At 52.7% G+C, this 20,915-nt stretch overlaps 1 protein-coding gene across 6 annotated transcripts in view; it reads right to left on the reverse strand.

Moving 5' to 3' along the window:
* Positions 1-20,915, reverse strand: part of Srcin1 (SRC kinase signaling inhibitor 1) — a 74,967-nt gene that overhangs the window by 43,774 nt on the left and 10,278 nt on the right. For all 6 annotated transcript variants that reach the window (XM_045158436.1, XM_045158433.1, XM_045158434.1 and 3 more), the window contains one exon: positions 2,534-2,835. In XM_045158436.1, the coding sequence (XP_045014371.1) occupies positions 2,534-2,835 (302 nt within the window). The remainder of the gene's footprint in view (positions 1-2,533; positions 2,836-20,915) is intronic.

A 20,915-nucleotide genomic window follows, 5' to 3' on the forward strand; every position in this document is an offset into this window, starting at 1 on the left:
CCTTCTAGGTGAGGTGACTTCCTTCTTCTACCCTGATGTCTTCTGACTTAATCCCTCCAAGACTTGTTCTCCATGCTACTCCGTCCCTAGAGTCTCTCCACTCTGTCCGCCTTTCCTTCCACAAATGTTTGTCCAGCTTAACACCATGTGGTGCCATGGTTTGGCCCAGGGCACACCTCGGCAATTAACAAGGCTCTGAATCCAGCTACTTAGCCTCTGAAGGACAGACAGGAGCAGGACAGAGCAAGGAACGAACTTTGGTTCACCCATGAAGTATTTGCCAAGCACTTGCTAAGTGTTCATCAACTTCCTCCTGCCAGGGTGCGTAAGGACAGCCCACACCAAGCACGGCACTCCTTGAAGCTGCCAACTGACTATTTTTAAGCCCCTTCCCCAAATCTCCCAGACAAATGTGTGACCAGGACACTCAGTACTCAGTTCTTCGCCACCTCTAATCTCCCTACCTAACACCTGAACTCACCCATTGCTTCACTGCCGGTAGCCTCCTTCCTACCATCACATTCTGGTTTACGACCCTCTCACACCTGGGTGTCATTCCCACCTCTGCCTTACCCATACCCAGGTCTCCTGAAATCATGGTCTCCCTGTCCACCAAGTGCCTGGTGGGACACCACTTCCCAACTCCTCACAGCCCCCCCCCCCCACTTCCCACCCAAGGCACCAACATGACCCTGTCAGCTACAAATGTTGTTGTTTGAAATGAGGTCTCATGTAGTCCAGATTGGCTTCTAACTCGGTGTGCAGCGGAGGCTGACTTTGAACTCTTGATTCCCCCGTCTCTACCTCCTGAGGACTGGGATTTCCAGTTTATGTGGTGCTAAGGATCAAATCTAGGGCCTGGATCTTGCTGAGCAAGCACTCTACCACTGAACCACACCCTCTGCCAGGTTTCTTTCTTCATGGCAGTCTAGATCCAAGCGGCCAGCAAACCCTGGCTTAGTCAGTCTCCCCTCCTGCCCTGTCCACACACTCTTGTTCTTCAGGTCTGGTACGCCTTTTCTCTGCTCGTTTCTCTGCCTCCCAGGCAAGGACAGCCCCGCTGGGCCCCACTCTCCAGCCTTAGCTTGTCATCCTGGCCTCACACATCCCACTGACCTCTGTACTGGGCTCCTCAAACCAGCTCAAGCCCAGGCTCATGCCACTTGCCTACACCTGCTGACACAGCACTCCTCTCTTCCTCAGCCTGCTCAAACCTTTTTACCCCTCTGGGCCTCCTGTAGTTACCCATTCCTCCAGGAAGCCGGTCCTGATCAGGCCTGCCCACCTAATGCCCCTACCCTTAAGTCCCCTCCCAAATGACTGGCCCCTCTGATAAAGTTGAATGGTCCTTTCTCCCCAGTTAGGGGCATCGGTCATCAGTGTCCTAAGTGAGTGGGCTGAGAGTGGGAGGGGAAAGAGGGCAACATTTGATGACAAATGTGCCTGCCTCTTCAAGCCAGAGCACTGCGTGGACCCACTGAGGCGCTCCCTGAAGGCCAGGGCCACATGCAAATCCAAAACTCTTCCTCCACCCACCTAGATCCTGCACCCAGGAGGAATCTGGGACTGGGAAAAGGCAAAGGCCAGACGGAACTAGAGGGCACATCTGGGGACAAAGTCCTAGACGGGTGCCAATGTGTCCTGTTCTCTGCAATGGGGGATTACACTCCTCCCCTCCTCCCACGCCCACCAGTAACTAGAAAGGGAAGCAAGGACTTAAGTGTGACTGAAGGGAAGTGAAGGGTATGCTACCGTCCCTTGTCCCTTCTCTCCCAGAGGACACAATGCCTGTGTCTCCGGAGCCAGGATGTTGACTGCCAAGCAGCACTGAAGGCAGACGACCAGTTCCCAGAAAAAGAACTGTTCACACAAGCCCATGCTTGGGTGGGGAGGAACGTTCCAGATCCCGGGCTGGAGGAGGTGGAGAAGGAAAGCCCGGCTGCGAACAGCTCCCCCTTAAACCTTACTGGTGGCGGGAGGGAAGCAGGGCACACGGAGACCTCCAGCTCAGAGTCACACAGCAAGCCTTAGGGAGTGGACCAGAGCCAGAGAGATAAAGGTCCCAGTTCTGAGCTTACAGCTAGTTGCACAGAGGTGTCAAGGCCAAGTGTCTCAACTCTCCCACCGGATGCACCCGCAGGCTCAGCATCTTTGGTCCACAAGGCTGTCTCTTTCTCCTCCTTGCAGGCCCTCCTTTGGCCTCCAAAGACAGGCTCCCTGACTTTCTGCCCAACAGGCTAAGTTGAAGAGGTTGGGGCACACTATCCCCAAACCCAGGCTCCAAATTGCAGGACTGCAGACAGCAGTGTGGAGATTGAGCCCCACCCCTTTCCTCCTCAGGCTCCGGAAAAGAACGGTCAGGGCCACCTAAGGCCCTGGAGACACAGCTCCCCAGCTCCCTGCTTCCCGGATGAGTCCCGGGACCTGGGAGCACAGAGCGAGCCCCTCCCCAGCCGCGCGCGCATACACACACACACACACACACACACACACACACACACACACAGAAACACACACAACCGCGCACACTCACCTGCTCCCGCATCCTGTCCTGCTGGCCTCGCAGGGCTAGGGCATGCTGCGGATACTTGCTCTTCAGGTGGTCCATGAAGGCATCGCGCTTGCGGTCTGCATCCGCCTTTTGGAGCCCGCTGAGCGCTTCCAGGCTCTGGGCCGCGATCACCGTGTGGCGCCTTTCGGACGTGTGCACCAGGCCCACATTGGAGAAGCGCCGGCCCCCGCCGCCCCCGCTGCTCCCGCCCCCCAGGGTCCGGTACTCCCGCGGGTACTCCGCATCATCGGCAGACAGCATGGGGGGGCTGCTCCGCTCCGGATCTGCGAGAGGGGAGAGGAGCGTGGGGTCACCGAGTGCCCGACCTGGGGCTGCCCATTCCCCACAGGGAGTCCCTACGGGGAGAGGACCTGTGCACTGAAGTCCAAAGAGGCTGGGAAGCAAAGGCCCCCGGAGGTAGCTTGCTCCTCCTTGGTGGGCTTTGGGGCAATAATGACTTCAGGGGGCTACTGTGTGGGGAGGGAGGTGAAGGAAGGTGTCTTAGACAACCCTTTGGCTACATATCCATTCCCCTTTCCAAAACTGGTGGTGCCTTATAGAAGTGTGGAAGAGGAAGAAAGGAGTTAAACGGTGTGCAGCCGGTCTAGAACATGTCTCTCGAGCTAGGAGCTTTGTAGCTAAGGGGTCAGGACTGGAAAACATGGGGGTGATGGCAAAGGTCACTCTCAAATCTTCTCAGAAGGATAGAGGTCCAGGGCCTGGGGCAGAGTGACCCCCCCTGCCTCCCTCCCCAGAGACATACAGATGGACGGACAGGAGAGGCTGGGCACAGAGGACAGTCAGGGATGGACTGGGACAAACTTAAAGAGAAAGCAAGCAGACAGAAGAGGTCCAGCTCCGCCTCCCACCCCCACCCCCCTTCCCTCCTTTGGCTCTCCTTCCAACACAAGGCAAGCTCGAGATCCACAAGGGACACACAGGGACAAGGACAGTACAGAAACAAGAACAAGAGAAGGCCGGGGGTGAGGTCCCCATGCTGAACTCTGAATCTCTTCCCAAATTCCAGCAGCCGCCCCTATCGGCACGCACCCTCCCCTAGCCCAGTAGCCCTGATCTTCCCCGTTTCCCCTCCTCAACAAAAAATGTTACCCTCACCCCTAAGGGAGGAAGACCCTGTTAGGAGCCCACCTCAATCAACCATGTTATTGGGCATGAAACAGACTTGTCTTCCCTCTCCCCCAGAAGTATACCCCACCATCTGCCAACCCTAGAGCAGCATCCCACTACCAAGCATATCCAAGGACTGGGACATCAAGTCCCATCAGCCAGGCACACACTCATGTCAATGCTTCACAACCCAGGGGAATCCTCAAAGGACAGACTGGGACAAAAGGAGACAAGGTTGGGAATTCTGAGACTCAGCCAAGTTCATGACTGCCCTCCTCCTTCCACACAACCACGATTCACCAGGCCTGATGCCAGGCCACAGTCACCCCTGGACCAACCACAGGAGGAGAGAGAGGAGATTCAGTCATATTTCAAGATCTCTCTCTCTCTCTCTCTTTCCCTCTCTCCCTGAGCTGTGATTGAGGCATATGAGGCTGGGGCTGTGTACCCCAGAAGATCCTGCATCTCCCATGAAGCCCTGGAGAGATAAGCTCCCATGGACAGTAAGGTCGGTAGCACCCAGACCTCCCCAAGATCTCCCAACACTCCTTGCCAACAGGTGTCCGCAATGGTTCCTACTTCAGAGCTGGCTGCTGAGGCACAGCTCAGTGACAAGCTCAAAGCCAGAAGGAGTGGCAGAGGCCCAGTGTGGCCGCTATGTTTGCCGGGTTTGCACGCCCACACTTCAGCAGACGCATAAAGACTGTGGAGCGGAGCAAGCCCTGAACACACATCACGTGGGCTTCCTTCTCTGCCTGCTGGTCTCCCTACCGCAGGGCCGCATCGGGAGCTACCACCTCCCTCTCCCACTCACCCTTCTTCCCGCTTACCATAGTCACCACCCTCTGTGAGGCTCCTCAAGAGCACTCCAGATACACAAGGGTAACCCTTAGAGGAATATTGAGTTTGTCTTTTTTTATGAGAGAGAATGAGCATGCCTGGACCTTCAGCCCGCTGCACGAACTCCAGACACATGCGCCCCCTTGTGAGCATGTGCAGCATTGCACACTTGCATCACTGTGCGGCTGGCTACAAGGGACCTGGAGATTGAACATGAGTTCTTTGTCTTGACAGGCAAGCGCCTTAACCGCTAAGACATCTCTCCAGCCTGAGTTTGTCTTTGTTGTTTTTTGTTTTTGTTTTTTGAGGTTTTTGGAGGTAGGGTCTCACTCTAGCCCAGGCTGACCTGAAAATCACTCTGTAGTCTCAGGCTGGCCTGGAACTCACAGATATCCTCTTACCCCTGCCTTCCAAGTGCTGGGATTAAAGACATGCACCACCACACCTGGCCTTATATATTAATAATTACACATTTATTTTCATAAGAATACCATCCTAAGTTTAGAATAAATCTGAAGGAAAAGACCAAATCACTGGTTTCAAGGATGTTGTTCCCTGAGATGGTACTGAAATAAGGTTTCCTCTTAAGTATAAATATTCAAGTTCAGGGTGGAGTTAGCAGAACCAATATTGACTTGGTACAATGCAAACAGACAGCGGAAAGAAGACTGCTAACAGTGAGGCAAGGAACACCAGATCCTTATTCCTGTTCTTGGAGAACTTATAGAACTCAGGGTGGCCAGGGGCAGTGGCTGAAAAGGAGTGACCTGAATAAAACATAGAGGAGCAGGCTGAGGGCTTTCTGGAAAAAATGACCCCAACTCAAGTCAGAAGACCAGGGCCCATGACCTTGACCTCCCTTGTGTTCCCCTCACTATCAGCTGAAGGGCAACACCCCACTGAGGATAGCTAAACAGGAGGAACCCCCACCCCCCTTTCTGTCCAGGCAATGTGTTCGGTCATGGCCTTGCTGCAGGATCCAGGCTGTCTCCCCTTCGGGCAGGCTCCTCGTTCCTCGAAGATACATGGCTGCTTTGGGACAGTCTCCACGCTCCATCTGTTGGCAGTTTCCCTCTTGGCCCCAGAAGAGCCCCTTCTTTACTCCATCCCCCCTCATACCAGCCCTTCTTTCTCCCCTCCTGGGCAGATCTCTGCACATCTGGAGGGGAAGAAGACAGTGTACCAGTCTGAGGAGGGTAATGGTTTGAGGTACCCTAGGAGCCACCAGGTTCTCTTAGGCCAGTGGTGGCAGGGAGGGGAGGGGAGGGCAGTGGAAGAGGAAACAGGGACAAGTCTCCGTTGTCTCCTGGAAGTGGTTTATGTGGCGCTGGGCCCAGGCACTGGAGGAACTGGGTGGCAGGGGGAAAGAAGGGTGCTATCTGGAGGGGCAGTGGCTAGGAGCAGCTTGGGTCTAAAAAGCTCTAGAATCCGTTTAAGAACTTTGGCAGTTCCAGGCTCAAGTCAGGAAACCTAGGTATCCTGCCTCCAACCTAATAAATATTTCACTTGAGGTAGGGTCTTGCTCTAGCTCAGAGTTGACCCCTCCAGTCTCTGCAATCAAACTCCAGATGCGCGTGCCCCCTCATGCACATGTGTGACCGCGCATGCTTGCATCACTTCTGTGGAACCCGAAGAGTCGAATGTGAGCCATTGGGCTTCACAGGCAAGTGCATTAACCGCTAAGCCATCTCTCCAGCCCCCCCTTTTTTTTTTTTTAAATTTACTTGAGAGACAGAGAGAGAATGGATGTGCCAGGCCCTCTAGCCACTGCAAACAAACTCCAGATGCATGTGCCACCACGTGCACCTGGCTTATGTGGGCTCTGGGGAATCAAACCTCGGTTCTTGGGCTTCGCAGGCAAACAACTTAACCACTAAGTCATCTCTCCAGCCCCATATCTCACAGTTTGCTACCGGGCCTGGTGGAGCTGCCAGGCCCAGCTTGGGCTTGGCCTTCTGCTCTGGGAGCCATCCTTGGGAGAGGAAGCCAGCAGAAGACTCGCTCATGACCTTGAGCTCATCTCTTGTTTCTGTGAAACAGGGTCTCACTTAGCCAACATCAGCCTTGAAGTCGCTATTTTATCCCAAGAGCAGGGATTGTAGACGCGTGATGCCACATCTCGTTTTTGTGGTGCTAATGAATGAATTCCAGGAAAGCACTCTCTCTACCCAATGAGCTACATCCCCAGCTCAGTGGAGTGGGGGGTACCTGAAGTTCAAGAGTGGCCAAGTCACCTGAGTTGAATCAACTCCTCCCCTATGGACCCAAGGTTAGCCTCTTCCCTCCTGAGCCAGAAGCCTGGCCTGTAAAATGGAAGTGTTACCTCCAGGCCTTGGCCTTGGACCTAGGAGAAGCTGCACAATGGAGAAAGCACATTGTTTTCAGTGAGTGACAGGCATTCCTGGCCTCCCCATCATTCCTGAGCCAGTTCCAGCCACCAACAAGTCCTACAGCAGCCCTAAGTCCCCTCCCCCCAGACTGAGCAGCTCAGGGGGGAAAAAAAGCCCAGGAGATCAATAACTCCAATACAGCTGGCAGCAGGCTCCATGCCGCCCCTGGCTGGATCAATGGCCAGTAGATGCTCAGAGATCCGCACAGGCAGCATTCAGAGGAGGAGGATATGGGGCTGAGTAAGAGAGGCAGCAGGCAGGGAACTCTGTGGGTGAGGAATCAGGGATAGAGTGTTCTGGGGGAGGGTGTAGAACCAGAGAAACGGAGAGCCCTGGGGGGGGGGGGGGAGCTACAGGGTCTCTTTTCTCCATGGATCCTCTGTGTACAAGGTCCACTGTGGCCGGGCGTGGTGGTGCACGCCTTTAATCCCAGCACTCGGGAGGCAGAGATAGGAGGATCGCCATGAGTTCAAGGCCACCCTGAGACTCCATAGTGAATTCCAGGTCAACCTGGGCTAGAATAAGACCCTACCTCAAAAAAAAAAAAAAAAAAAAGGTCCACTATGATTCTTCCTGCCCACCTTCCCCTACAATCTGCTTTGGGTTTTTTTTTGTTTTGTTTTGTTTTGTTTTGTTTTTAGTTTTTTGAGGTAGTGTCTCGCTCTAGCCCAGGCTAACCTGGAATTCACTATGTAGTCTCAGGGTGGCCTCGAACTCATGGCAATCCTCCTACTTCTGCCTCCCGAGTGCTGGGATTAAAGGCATGCGCCACCATGCCCGGCTCTGCTTTGTTTTTTTTTAAGATAGGATTTCAGTATGTAGCAGATGCTGGCCCGAAACTCCCTATGTAACCCAGGCTGGCCTGGGATTGAGCGTATCCGACCTCTGGCATTACAGGCATGCACCACCATGCCTGGCTCTAAGATTCTTGAATCAGAGTCAAGGGCAACAGGGAAGGTGCCAAGAACTGGAAAAATGGGACCAGATCAGGATGAGAGGAAGCAGAGGCTTGGGAAGAGGGTCTTCATAACCCTCAGCTCACCCCCACAAAGGGGGAAAGTCAAAGTGGTTGAGGCAGGGGTTATAAGAAGCCAGTGGCGCCCCCTAGTGGCTGGCGGAGGATAAAGGCACAGGTGCTTGTGAAGAGAGTGACATTGTTATTTGTTCTACTGATTCCAAATTCCACGTTTATTTATGGGCCTGATTTATTTTTACCCTCCACTGCATTCTTTTACATGAGATCACTGTAACTCATTAGGAGAATTAAGATCCCAGCATCTTAGTGACACCATCTCACAAGCCGTCATGATTGTCCGCACCTGGTGTCTTTTACCCAGAATGGCACCATCTATTCTGTCCTCTGCCTGCTGCTGGGCAGAACTCACACATGACATCATCTGCATAGGAAGATGGGGGGGATGACAAAGGGGGAGAATTGCAGGGGAGGACAAAGCTGCAGCGACAGAAAGTGACAGAAAAAGATTCTTAGGACTCAAACTAGATGGACACCAAGAGTCCAGGCAAGGTCCTTCCTTGGAAGCTGAGAAGCTATAGCACCTGTGTCCCTGACCCATGGCTTGGACATGGGCAGGGTTTGGACTGTAGTCATGGCAGGAAGGGAGGACAGAACACTCTTAGGTGGACACCAGCTCTTGTCCCATTACTAAACAGGGCAAGGGGAGGGGTGATGGCAGCTGCTGGATGGGAAAGGGGCATGCTTCAGACCCCAGAGCGCCCCACCTACACGAACGCGGACGCTCACCCACACAGGCAGCAAAGGCTCCTGGTGTCCCCTCTGCAGCCAGAGCAAGAGATGCCCAAGTCACCCAGGAGCTGCCCTGAGGCACTGCCACTATCAATTGCGTCTGACAGCTCCATCTTGCTGACACCTGCTTTGTCAGGGAAGCATGCTGAACTTGGAGGCTTGGGTCCAGAGGACAAAGGTCACAGGACCAGATCAGCCTGTGACTGAGACACTGGAAGCCATCTCCACCCCTGCCTGCCCAGCAAAGGCCCCAGCCACTTGGCCTCTGGGTGCCCAGCTCCTCACCCCGCTGTCTGCCTGTGGGTCCTTGGAGCAGAAGACCATCTGTGTCTGTTTTCCAGAACCAGCTTTTCCGCCCCATACCACAACCACCAAACTCATTTTCCAGGCAATTGCCTTTCTGTAAACATTCCCGTGTAATATCCCCCCAAATTGCTAATACCCAGCATCCTGTTGAGTCTCCCTGTCACTCTAACTAGAGCCTCGGAGATGGGGGTGGGGAGGAAGACTGACTAGAGGGGAAAAGACAGCTTGGCTAAGCACTGAGACAGGCTCCCAGCCAGGGACCCCCCCACACACACCTGCACCCTGCAATTCCCCATACCTCTCAACCCAGCCCTGCCTCCTGAATGTCAAGCCACCTCATCTGAGCTTCTGCTGATCTGGAGGACCAGGAAGAAAGAAGAGGGGTGCCATGGGAGAGAGAGGAGCTGAAAGCATGGGGGAAATTAGACAATGACTTCCAGAGGAATTAAGAAGACAGCATTGGGCCAGGCAAGCTGTCATCACCGGGGTCCTCAAGTAAGGTCAACTACGTTCACCCAAGCTGTAATCAGGCAGAGGGAGGCAAGGCAGAGTACATCCCCCTCAAGATGAACAAGACAAGAGGCTATCAGGAGACTGGTCATCCCTGAGGAATGATATACTTGGGGTCCTTCTCCTACCCCTCCACCCCCAGCTCTTGTCTCCAGAACCGTAGTGGAAAGCCTGAGGCGAACTCCTGGTCCAGCTAGGGAATCTGAGGTCCAGCAAGGCGGAGTGACTAAGCCTGAGTCACCCCTGGCTCCCTCCCCAGGGAAGAGGCCAGGGAGGAGGACAATAGCCTGTATCGTTGTCTTTCATCCCCAGGCCCAGGGTGCCTAGCTTCCAGGCTCAGGTGGGGGAGGGAGCAGAGACAGAGAGAGGAAGGGAAGGTGTGGGGCACTGCCACTCACAGCTTCACACAGGCAGAAAAACACAGCCCAACTGGCACAGATTTAAAACCCACCAAAGGCCACTTAGTTGGTAAATGAGTTGGGATCTAATTAAAGGACCTCATCAGGGCTGGGGAAGGAGAGCTCACCGGCCTAGGAGGAGCAGGGGAGGGAGGCAGAGCCTCCAGGGCTCCCCTGGGTGGCTGTCCAGCTACTCTGTCCCCTCACCCAGAGGCTGGCCCCAAGGGAGATCCCACGACACCCTTAGGCTGCGCAAAGCCCTGAGCAGGCTCGGCCCATGTCCCACGTATTCTGGCCCAGCCTGGAGCAGTTCCTTGTCCACACCCAGTCTGCCATTCCCCAGGAGCAGGACTCAGCCACCCTCAGAGCTCTGCGCCACCCTTAATCCCACTCCAGGCGCTTCCTCAGGGCGAGGCTCTGGTCTCTTCCCTCACAATGCGGTGCTACCCCACCCAGATGGGGTGCTCCTGAAGAAGAATAGGAGGGTGAGGAGACCCTCGGACCACCTCCAGAGGCTCATGAGGCCTGGGATCAGTCCGATGCCTTGCCTGCCCGTGGTAGCACCTGCACCTCTCCTTTTGGCTCTCAGGAGTCTTTGACTCTAGTCCTGCCCTGCCAACTGCGCTCTCCTGGACTCCCTTGGCTCGGAACACAGTGCTGGCTAACCTCGATAGGGCACAGCCCTTTCCAGCTCCTACCTCCTCGGCAGAGAGTAAAGTCACCACGCCACTCCCCTCTTGACTCTGCCAGTACCCAGAACCCTACATGGTGTGCTAGCCCTGGTCCAGTTAGGAAAGCAAGGCCCGGAGATCAATCAATGATGACCAGGTCATAGAGGAGCCAGGGACAAAGGCAGAAGAAAAACCCAGGTGTGCTGGCCTCTGGGACAAGAATGTTTCCATTCTACAGTGCCACTTCCCAGAAAGCAACTCCCAGGGGAGGCCCTTTCCCAGCACAGGCCTGGGGGGGGGGGGGACGACACAGGCTGACAAAGACATGTGCTGGCGTCACACACAGCGCAGTGGGTCCCCACTTCCCCACCCCAACTTAGACATGTGAATAGCACACAGAACTCAGGGTCCCTGCACGGCCACCCCGCACACACTCAGACAAGGCACCTCATTTCCAAAAGGACCACAAATCAGAATCTGCGATACACAGCCCTTCCCTCTTGTCCCTGCTCCTCCCCTCCCGCACACAGCAGGCAAAGCTGCGGGTAAGACAGCTCTGCCCAAACCCAGCTCCGCTGTTGACTAGTTGTGTGACCTTGAGGGGTCAGGCGCCTCTCTGAGCCACAATCCTCTCTTGTTTGTTTAAAAAAAAAAAAAAAAAGAAGCAAAATTAGCTAATCACAGCACAAGGACAGACATGGGTCAGGCCCAGGGCGTGAGCAGTTTCTTCATCTGCCTATAGTTTCATTTCCTCTCACCGGCTGTCATATGGGACTGTGGGCTTCAGCAGGTTTGATTGTAATGAAGATTTGGCTAATTGGCTTCCCCTGAAGGAAGGAGGTGGAGATTGGAGAAGGTGCAGTCATCCTTGGTCTAGAGGGAGCTAGAAAGGCAGGGAAGGGCCCTTAGCGTGGGCCCACATGGAATGGCGTTAACAAGCTAACGCCACTGCTCACGTGCCCTGGGAAGGAGTCCTGTCAGCTCCATGTCTCCCTGGAGAAGCAGCCCAAGGGATGCAGGCCCGAGGGGGATGGAAAAGGCAGGCACCATCAAGCCTCCTTGCTCAGAGGAGGCTGCCAGAGGTCCCTTTCTGTGAGGCACTGTCTCCAAGGGACCTGGGCAGCAGGTTGGAGCAGATTCTGAAAGCCCAGACTGCATCTGGCCAACTGGGAGGCAGAGACCCCAGTCTCCTGGAAGCGGTGAAGCCCCATGTAAAATGTCCCCTCTGGGGAGGGAGAACCATAGCAAACATCTTGGGGCTCTGTCAGTATCAGGCAGAAGACCTGCCTCACCCAGACTCCGGGCATCCTCTTCAGAGATGCCATCAGCTCTGAGGTCAGGCCTTGTCCCGCGTCATTGGCTAAGCCCTTGCTTCAGGAGCATCAGGGGGCTCCTCCGCTACCAGCAAGGGCACGGCTCCTAGGAGTCCCAGCACGCACTCTGTCCACTATGCCTCTGTGACCAGACACCTGTCCTCTAAATCTCAGCCATCCCCAGGCCACCTCACTAAACACTGCATGCAGAGGGTTATCCCGGAGAAACCGCCGTTGCCCTGGGGCAGATTAGCACAACTCCAGCTCAGGGTGAAGGCCTGGGGCGCCCCTCGTGCAGGCAACCTCCAGCAGCTTTTCCTGCTCCGGTTAAGTGTGTGCGTTCCATTTAGAACGAGGATGGACCCTGGGACCTGAAGGTCACCTGCTCTGAAGGATGCTTAGCCAACGAGACAGTGGCCAGGCTGCATTCCTCCCCTGGGGCAGCAAGAAGAGGGTCCCAGTTCTGCAGAAGGCAAGGGTCACCCCAGCCCCCAGCAGCTGTGGAAGCGTCACGGGGCTGCAGGACTCCCCTCGGGGCTGGTCACTCCAGTCCTCTCCAGCCAGTCAAGGCCAAGGCTGCACCACAGCACTCTCTCTCCCTGGGAAACATAGGATGGTGTCTTGTCAGGCTCTGGAAGATGGGGCAGTGGGGAGCCCAGGGTCTCAAGAGCCTCCAGGCAGACAGGGAAGTGGGTCTGACCACATATTATGGAGGTTCTTCTAGCTGTCCAGCTGAGCTCCCATCGGGGCAGGACCTGGAAGGGGGAGAACACAGGCCGGTAGGCAGAAACAAGTGGGTCCTCTTGCTTTACTTAGGATGCCCACCTTGTCCTGGGTTCTAGGTTCTATCCCTAACACCACTCAAAAAAAAAAAAAAAACACGACAGGTCTCTGGCACAGGCAACTGAGGCAGGAGAATCATAAGTTCTACGCCAACCTGAGACTGTGTCTTAAAACCATAAAGTAAAGAGAGGGCGAGGATTTGGCTCAGTGGTAGAGCAGTTGCCTAGCATAGGCCTGGGTTTGATTTCCAGTACAAGAAAGGGAAGGAGGAGGGGCTGGAGAGAGAGCTCAGGGGCTAAGGTGCTTCCCTGCAAAGCCTAAGACCAGAGTCTGATTCTCCAGTACCCACATAAAGCCAGATGCACAAAGTGACGCATATATCTGGAGTTCATTTGAGATTTGAGAGCGGCTCCTGGAGGCTCTGTTATACCCATTCTATTTGTCTGTCTTCTATTTCTCTCTGCTTGTAAATAAGTAAATAATTTCTTTTTTAAAAAAAGGGAGGAGGAGAGGGGAGCCGGGCATGGTGGCACACACCTTTTTAATCCCAGCACTTGGGAGGCTGAGGTAGGAGGATCACTGTGAGTTCGAGGCCACCCTGAGAGTACATAGTGAATTCCAGGTCAGCCTGGGCTAGAGTAAAACCCTACCTAAAAAAAATGGGGGAGGGGGCTGGAGAGATGGTTTAGCAGTTAAGGCACTTGCCTGCAAAGCCAAAGGACCCAGTTTCGATTACCCAGGACCCACATAAACCAGATGCACAAGGTGCCACATGCATCTGTTGTTCATCTGCAGTGGCTGGAGGCCCTGGCATGCCCATTCTCTCTGTCTCTTTCTCTCAAATAAATTTAAAAATATATTAAAAAATATTTTAAAAATTAAAAAGGGGGAGGGAGGGAGGAAGAGCAGGAGGGAAGGAAAGGGTTGAAACCAATTTCCCCCTCTGCCCCCCCCCCACAGGGTTCCTGGGGATGCTGCTGCTTGTCCAGTGCACCCCAGATGACATCTGCAATGGGCCCTTCATTCTCACGGTGCCTTGTGAGGTTGCTCTTCCCATTGCACGGGTGGGGAAACCGAGGCCCAGGAAGGGTGGCTTCCCAGGGTGAGCAGAAGCGTCCTTTCTTCTCAGCTGGCAGGACCCTCCTTCCCTGCACACTTCCTCTGCCATGAAGATCCCCAGTGCATTGTCAGTGTGTCATCCTGAGTCTTTGTCCCCATCACTGAGCCAGAGCTCTCCACATCCCCACCTGTTCAGCGACCTGACAAGAGGTCACTCACACAACCCTCTGAGTGGAGGGCCGGGTGAGGGATGGGGAGGACAGCAGCCAGAAGAACCTCCAAGGAGCATGGAGCCCAGGCTGGAAGCTTCTGAGAATCCTGTTCTCAATCTGGTGAGCTCAGAGCTGCTCCTTTTACCTGGCCCCCAGGCTGTGGAAGAGCCAGAATTGAATGTCCCAGAGGCCAGGGCTTAGATGTCTCCAAGAATCTAGATCTCACTACAGCCAAGGCACCAATCACTCTGCAGGCTCTTCCTTCCTAATAATAATGTGCCCCCTTCCCTTTTGTTTGTTTGTTTGTTTTCAAGGTAGGGTCTTACCCTACTAGCCCAGACTGACCTGGAACTCACCCTGTAGTCCCAGGCTGGCCTCAAACTCATGACAATCCTCCTACCTCTGCCTCCTAGGTACAGGGATTAAAGGTGTACACCAACATAGCCGGCAAAACACTTCTTTTGTTTGTTTGGGGTTTTTTTTTTTTTTGTTTTTTTGTTTTTTTGTTTTTTTTGAGGTAGGGTCTCCCTCTAGCCCAGGCTGACCTGGAATTCACTACGTAGTTTCAGGGTGGCCTTGAACTCATGGTGATCCTCCTACCTCTACCTGCCAAGTGCTGGGATTAAAGGCCTGGGCTTTATTGTTTTGAAACAGGATTGCATGTAGTCTAGAGTGATCTTGAACTCCAGATCTTCCTGTGTGAAGCTGGGAATCAAATCCAGGCTTCGTGCATGTTAGGCAGCCACCCTAACTGAGCCCCACCCCAGCCCATGAAAACATCTTCTTTTTTAGCTGTCCTTCTCCACACGTTTACTCAGGACAGGATCAACCTGGCCCTGTGCCCACCCCCAAGCATCAGGCTTTGGGCCTCAGGGACCCCCAGTCCTCCCACCTGCTCTTTCAGGCCCTTCTATCTTCCTTGGGCCTGGCCTGGTTAGCACCTGTCAGGACCTCTGGCTCTGAGCTTGCGCAATCGTGCCCATCACCGTGCAGTTAAGGCTGAGCTGAGAGGCAGACACCAGAGGGTATGCCTGGCGTCCGAGCGGGCAAGCTGATCTGCTTTAGAGTCTCTGGCTGGTAGCCTGTGACCTGGATGCCCTGTCCCGCTGCCAGACATCAAGCGGGGCATGCCCAGTCACCTCAAGGATTGGGAAACCACAGTCCATTGGACACCACCAGATGCACAGTGACCACACAATTCCTCCTCTTCCTAGCCTATTTCCTCTTCCAATACCATACCTGTCCTGCTGCCCAGGGCCCTGGGATTAGAAGGAGTGGCTCCCCACCCCCAGCTGCTTCCTGCACTGCGCCCCATGTCTGCATCCCTTGCTTGTGCGGTGGCTAATTCTGGCATCTCATCAGACAGTAATTATGGGGGAATAAGCGGTAATGTCATCTTTGCGGCTCGGCACCTGTCACCACACCACCATCCCTGGCTGCCTGGATGAGGCTGGGAGCTGAGGGGAAGGGCTGGAATGGAGGTAGGGGCACTCACCTCCCCACAGGCATGGGCAGCGCATGTCCCCTGGATGACCACTAGCCACACAAGGGCTCCTTGCTACCCAGGGCATGTTCTGGACACATGTCCCAGCCAGGAGGTAGTCAGGGAAGGAGTCAGCTAATCAAGGAGTAGGACGGCCACAGCGTTTGCTGAACTGTTTTGTCCATCCTGGTGCCCCCACACTGCGTGGCACAAAGTAGGCATGTGCCGACCGCTTGTTGATTGACTACATGATTGTGTACGTGCCAGAAAAGGCGTCACAGAAGCTGGAGTTCACAGGGGGGGAAGACATCCCCACATGGCCACAGGCAAGAGATCTCAGGAGTTGAGGTTGGACCACCAAGGAGCCCGGCTTGTAGAAAGTAAGGCAAAGACCTCCCCCACTGCCCATACAGAGTGAGAAATGGAGGCCCAAGACAGGCTTTGGGGGGAAAGGCAGGACTAAGGGAGAGAGGGCAAGACTGGAGTTGCCTAACAGGTGCCTGGGGTCATGTGACCCTAGGCTTGTTGTCTAACCTCCCCTGGCCTCTCTGCCTTGTCCGCTATAAGAAAAAGCATCAGCAGTGTGCTCTGGGGACAGCCGAGGAGGAACTGAAGGACTGTGGCGCAGAGCTGAAGCCAGCACGCAGCCCCCAGTGCGCTCACAATAAACAGCTGTCACTAATGTTTTCATGGTGTCAGCAATGATCTTCTTTCCGGAGCTCAACTGTGAGTGTAGCCACACCCTTATCAGCACCCCCACTGCCTCATTTTCTCAAAGTCATGTCCCCCTCCTCCAACACTCCCTGGTGAGACAGGATTGAGCATCCAATGGCCACACCCCACTCGCGTCCCATGACATTCTAACCACGTTCGCAATACTTCCCAAAGCCCGTTTCCATCCTGTTTCATGCAGGCATAAAGCATAACAGGGCTGCCCCTCTTCTCTGTGGATGTAGAAAGTAAGTCTAGGAAGATAGCGAGCGCTTACTCCATCTTTGGGGATATTCCACAAGTAGGTAGGTGAAAGAAAGCATTGGGGGCTGGAGAGATGGCTTAGCAGTTAAGCCGTTTGCCTGCAAAGCCAAAGGATCCCAGTTCGACTCTCCAGGACCCACATAAGCCAGATGCACAAGGTGGCACATGCATCTGGAGTTCATGTGCAGAGGCTGGAGGCCCTGGTGTGCCCATTCTCTCTCTCTTTCTCTCTCTCTCAAATAAACAAATCAGATATATATATGGCAAGCATTGGGCGTGTGCTTCAGGACTGCTTAGGCCTCCTCTCTGATTCCCACAGAACCTTCTTTTCATTGATGGGCAAAGGGGTGGCCCTCAGGATCACAGGGGTCCACAGAGGCAAAGGGCAGTTCAGGAACGCTGGTTTCTCCCGCAGTATTGAATCTGGGAGACAGTGGCAGTAACACTGCTCTTTTAGGAAAATGGTAATTTTAATTAAGAGGCAGACAAGCGCTCTGCAGAGTGTCTTGGAGCAAAGTGATTAAAAAGCCATCAAGGGCTGGAGAAATGGCTTGGTGGTTAAGGTGCTGGCTCGTGAAGCCTAAAGACCCAGGTTTAATTCCCCAATACCCAGGTAACCCAGATGCATAAAGTAGTGCATGCATCTGGAGTTCCTTTGCAATAGCTTGAAGCCCTGGCATGCCCATTCTTTCTATGTCTCTGTCTCTCTCTCTCTCTCTCTATGTCTCTCAAATAATTAAATAAATAAGACATTAAAAAAATATATTACTGGGCATGGTGGTGCACACCTTTAATCCTAGCACTTGGGAGGCAGAAGTAGGAGGATTGCCATGAGTTCAAGTCTACCCTGAGATTACATAGTGAATTCCAGGTCAGCCTGGGCTAGAGTGAGCCCTTACCTTGAAGAACCAAAAAATTTAAAAAAAAAAAAATTTTTTTTAATTAGCCAGGGATGGTGGCTCAGGCCTTTAATACCACCATTTGGAAGGCAGCAGTAGTAGGATTTCCGTGACTTCAAGGCCGGCCTGAGACTGAATTCCAGGTCAACCTGGGCTATAGCAAGACCCTACATTGAAAACCCAAGATAAATAAATAAAAATTAGCCAGGCACGGTGGTGCAGGCCTTTAATTAATTAATCCCAGCACTCGGGAAGCAGAGATAGGAGGATTGCCTTGAGTTAAAGGCCACCCTGAGACTACATAGTGAATTCCAAGTCAGCCTGGGCTAGAGTGAGACCCTACCTCAAAAAAAAAAAAAATTTTTTTTAATTAAAATTTTTTTAAAAATCAAAGGCTGGGGCTGTAGAGGTGGTTTAGCAGTTAAGCACTTGCCTGTGAAGTCTAAGGACCTTGGTTCAAGGCTTGATTCCCCAGGACCCACGTTAGCCAGATGCACAAGGGGGTGCACGCATCTGGATGGAGTTCGTTTGCAGTGGCTGGAGGCCCTGGCACGCCCATTCTCTCTCCCTCCCTCTCTCCCTCTCTTTCTCTCCCTCCCTCTCTCTCTCTCTCAAATAAATAAAAATAAACAACAACAACAAAAATCAAGGGCTGGAGAGATGGCTTAGCAGTTAAGGTACTTGCCTGCAAAGACTAAGAACTCATGTTTGAATCTCCAGGTCCCACGTAAGCCAGATGCAGCGACACAAGCACACAATTTCACACATGCACACACAGGGGCACACGCATAGAGTTCATTTGCTGTGGCTAAGGCCCTGGAATGCCCATTGTCTCTCTCTCCCTCCCTCTCTCAAAAATAAATTCAAGCTGGGCGTGGTGGCACACACCTTTAATTCCAGCACTTGGGAAGCAGAGATAGGAGGAGTGCCATGAGTTCAAGGCCAGCTTAAGACTACATAGTGAATTCCAGGTCAGCCTGAGCTACAGTGAGACCCAGCCTCAGAAAACCAAAATAACTAAATAAATAAATTCAAAAAAAAATTTTTTAAATCAAGTCAGCAGCAGCCACAGCAACCAGAAAGGCCACCTCCCTCCTGCTGCCCACCTGGATTGGAGCTAACCAGCAGTTCTGCAAGCTTAAGGGGCTGGAGGATGCAGATCCCCACACCCCAGGAGCAGGACAGCAGTACCAGACAGTGCTAGGGACACAGGCTGCCCAGTCCTAGGGAAGGAACAGAAAGGGTATCAACATTAGGCTCCCCTACTCAGACCAGGCTCTCACTGGCCACTGCTTTTCTCTCATTCTTCTCAACACCTGCTAAGTAGGTGTTTCCAAACATATCTACAGAGCCAGGCACAGTGATGCACAGCTTTAATCCCAGCATTCAGGCGGCAGTTGTAGAAGGACCTACGTGAGTTCAAAGCCATCTTGGGACTACATAGTGAATTCCAGGTCAACCTGGGCTAGAGTGAGACCCTACCTTGGAAAAAAAACACACATATATATTCATGCATACATACATACAGGCCAGAACAAGGCTCAGAGAGGTAAAAAGGCTTGTCCTAGGCCATACAGCTGCAAATGGCTTAAGTGAGGACTTGAACCTGGGTCAAAGGGACCCTCAGTGCACTGAGCTGATTTTGGGCACAAGAGGAACAAGGAAGTGGTCCTCTGCCCAGCTTGAGCCCCAGATGAATTCATGGTGGTCTAATGATGCTGCTTACAGCCATCAGTGACTTGGGGCTCAAGTCACTGGTTTGCTTGGTAGGGTGACTTCATGGGCATCACTGGGTCCCAGGACACTCCACAGGGACATAAAGTACATCTCAAAAATTAAAAACTGGGAGCTGGAGAGATGGCTTAGCAGTTAAGGTACTTGCCTGCAAAGCCAAAGGACCCAAGTTTGAGTCCCCAGGACCCACGTAAGCCAGATGCACAAGGTAGTGCATGCATCTGGAGTTCATTTGCAGAGGCTGAAGGCTCTGGCACACCCATTCTCTCTTTTCTCTCTCTCTCATAAATAAATAATTTATTTTTTTATATAAATAAATAATTTTTTTTAAAAAAGCGATCTGATGGGCTGGAGAGATGGCTTAGCGGCTAAGGCACTTGCCTGCAAAGCCTAAGGACCCATGTTTGACTCTCCAGATCCCCTGTAAGTCAGGTCCACAAAGGTTAGGCAAGCACAAGGTCGCACATGCTCACTAGGTGGTGCAAGTATCTGGAGTTCGATAGCAGTGCCTGAGGCCCTGGACCAATATTCTCTTTCTCTCTCTCTAAATAATGTTTTAAAGCTATCTGGAGCTAGAGAGGTGGCTTAGTAGATAAAGCACTTTCCTGAAAAGCCAAAGGACCTAGGTTCGATTCCCCAGATCAGATGCACAAGGTGGCACATGTGTTTGGAGTTCACTTGCAGTGAGTGGAGGCTGTGGCATGCCCATTCTCTTTCTATCTCCCTCCCTCCCTCTCCCTCTCTCTCTGTCTTTCTCCTTCTTTCTCTCAGTCTCAAATAAAAATAAAAAATATGTTTTTTAAAAAAGCTATAGGAGGGGGTGAGGAGGGAGGGAATTACCATGGGATATATTTTATAATCATGGAAAATGTTAATAAAAATTAAAAAATAAAAATGAAAAAAAAAGCTATAGGACATAATGTTTTAAAACAGAGCTGGAGGGATGGCTTAGCTGTTAAGGTGCTTTCCTGTGAAGGCTAAGGACTCAGGTTTGATTCTCCAGAACCCACATAAGCCAGCTGCATAAGGTGGTGGATGCATCTGGAATTCATTTGCAGTGGCTGGAGTCCCATTTTCTCTCTCTGTCTCCCTCTCTCTCAAATTAATAAAACAAAAATTTTTTAATGGGGATGGAGAGATAGTTTAGCAGTTAAGGTACTTGCCTGTAAAACCTAAGGACCCAAGTTCCATTCTCCAGTGCCCACATAAGCTAGATGCAAACACTTTTGAAATTTGTCTGCGGTGGCTGACAAACAGTGGCACAGCCATTCCTCCCTCTCTCTCTCCCTCTCCCCCCCACCCTCTTTTTCCCGAGGTAGGGTCTCACACTAGCGTAGGCTGGACTGGAATTCACTGGGTAGTTCCAGGCTGGCCTTGAAACTCACAGTGATCCTCCCTCCTCTGCCTCCAAGTGGAATGCTGGGCTGAAAGGCGTGCGCCACTTCATCTGGTTTTATAATGGTTTGTTTGTTTTTAATATTTATTTTATTTGAGACATGCACAGAGAAAGAGAGAGAGAGAAGAAGAAGAGGAGGAGGAGGAGGAGGAGGAGGAGAATGTGCATTCCAGGGCCTCCAGCCACTGCAAACGAGCTCCAGATGCATGTGCCACCTTGTGCATCTGGCTTACATAGGTACTGGGGAATTGAACCTAGGTCCTTAAGCTTCACAGGCAAGCACCTTAACCTCTAAACCATCTCTCCAGTCCTATAATGGTTTTCTTTCTTCTCTTTCTTTCTTTCTCTCAAATAAATAAAGTAAATATTTTCTTAATGGGCATGGTAGTGCACATCACTAATCCCAGTACTCAGGAGCCAGAGGTAGGAGGATCAGTGGTGTGAGTTTGAGGCCAGCCTGAGACTACATACTGAATTCCAGGTCAGTCTGGGCTAGAGTGAG

The sequence above is a fragment of the Jaculus jaculus genome, chromosome 9, assembly GCF_020740685.1.
Source record: "Jaculus jaculus isolate mJacJac1 chromosome 9, mJacJac1.mat.Y.cur, whole genome shotgun sequence".
In the NCBI taxonomy this organism is placed as follows: Eukaryota; Metazoa; Chordata; class Mammalia; order Rodentia; family Dipodidae; genus Jaculus; species Jaculus jaculus.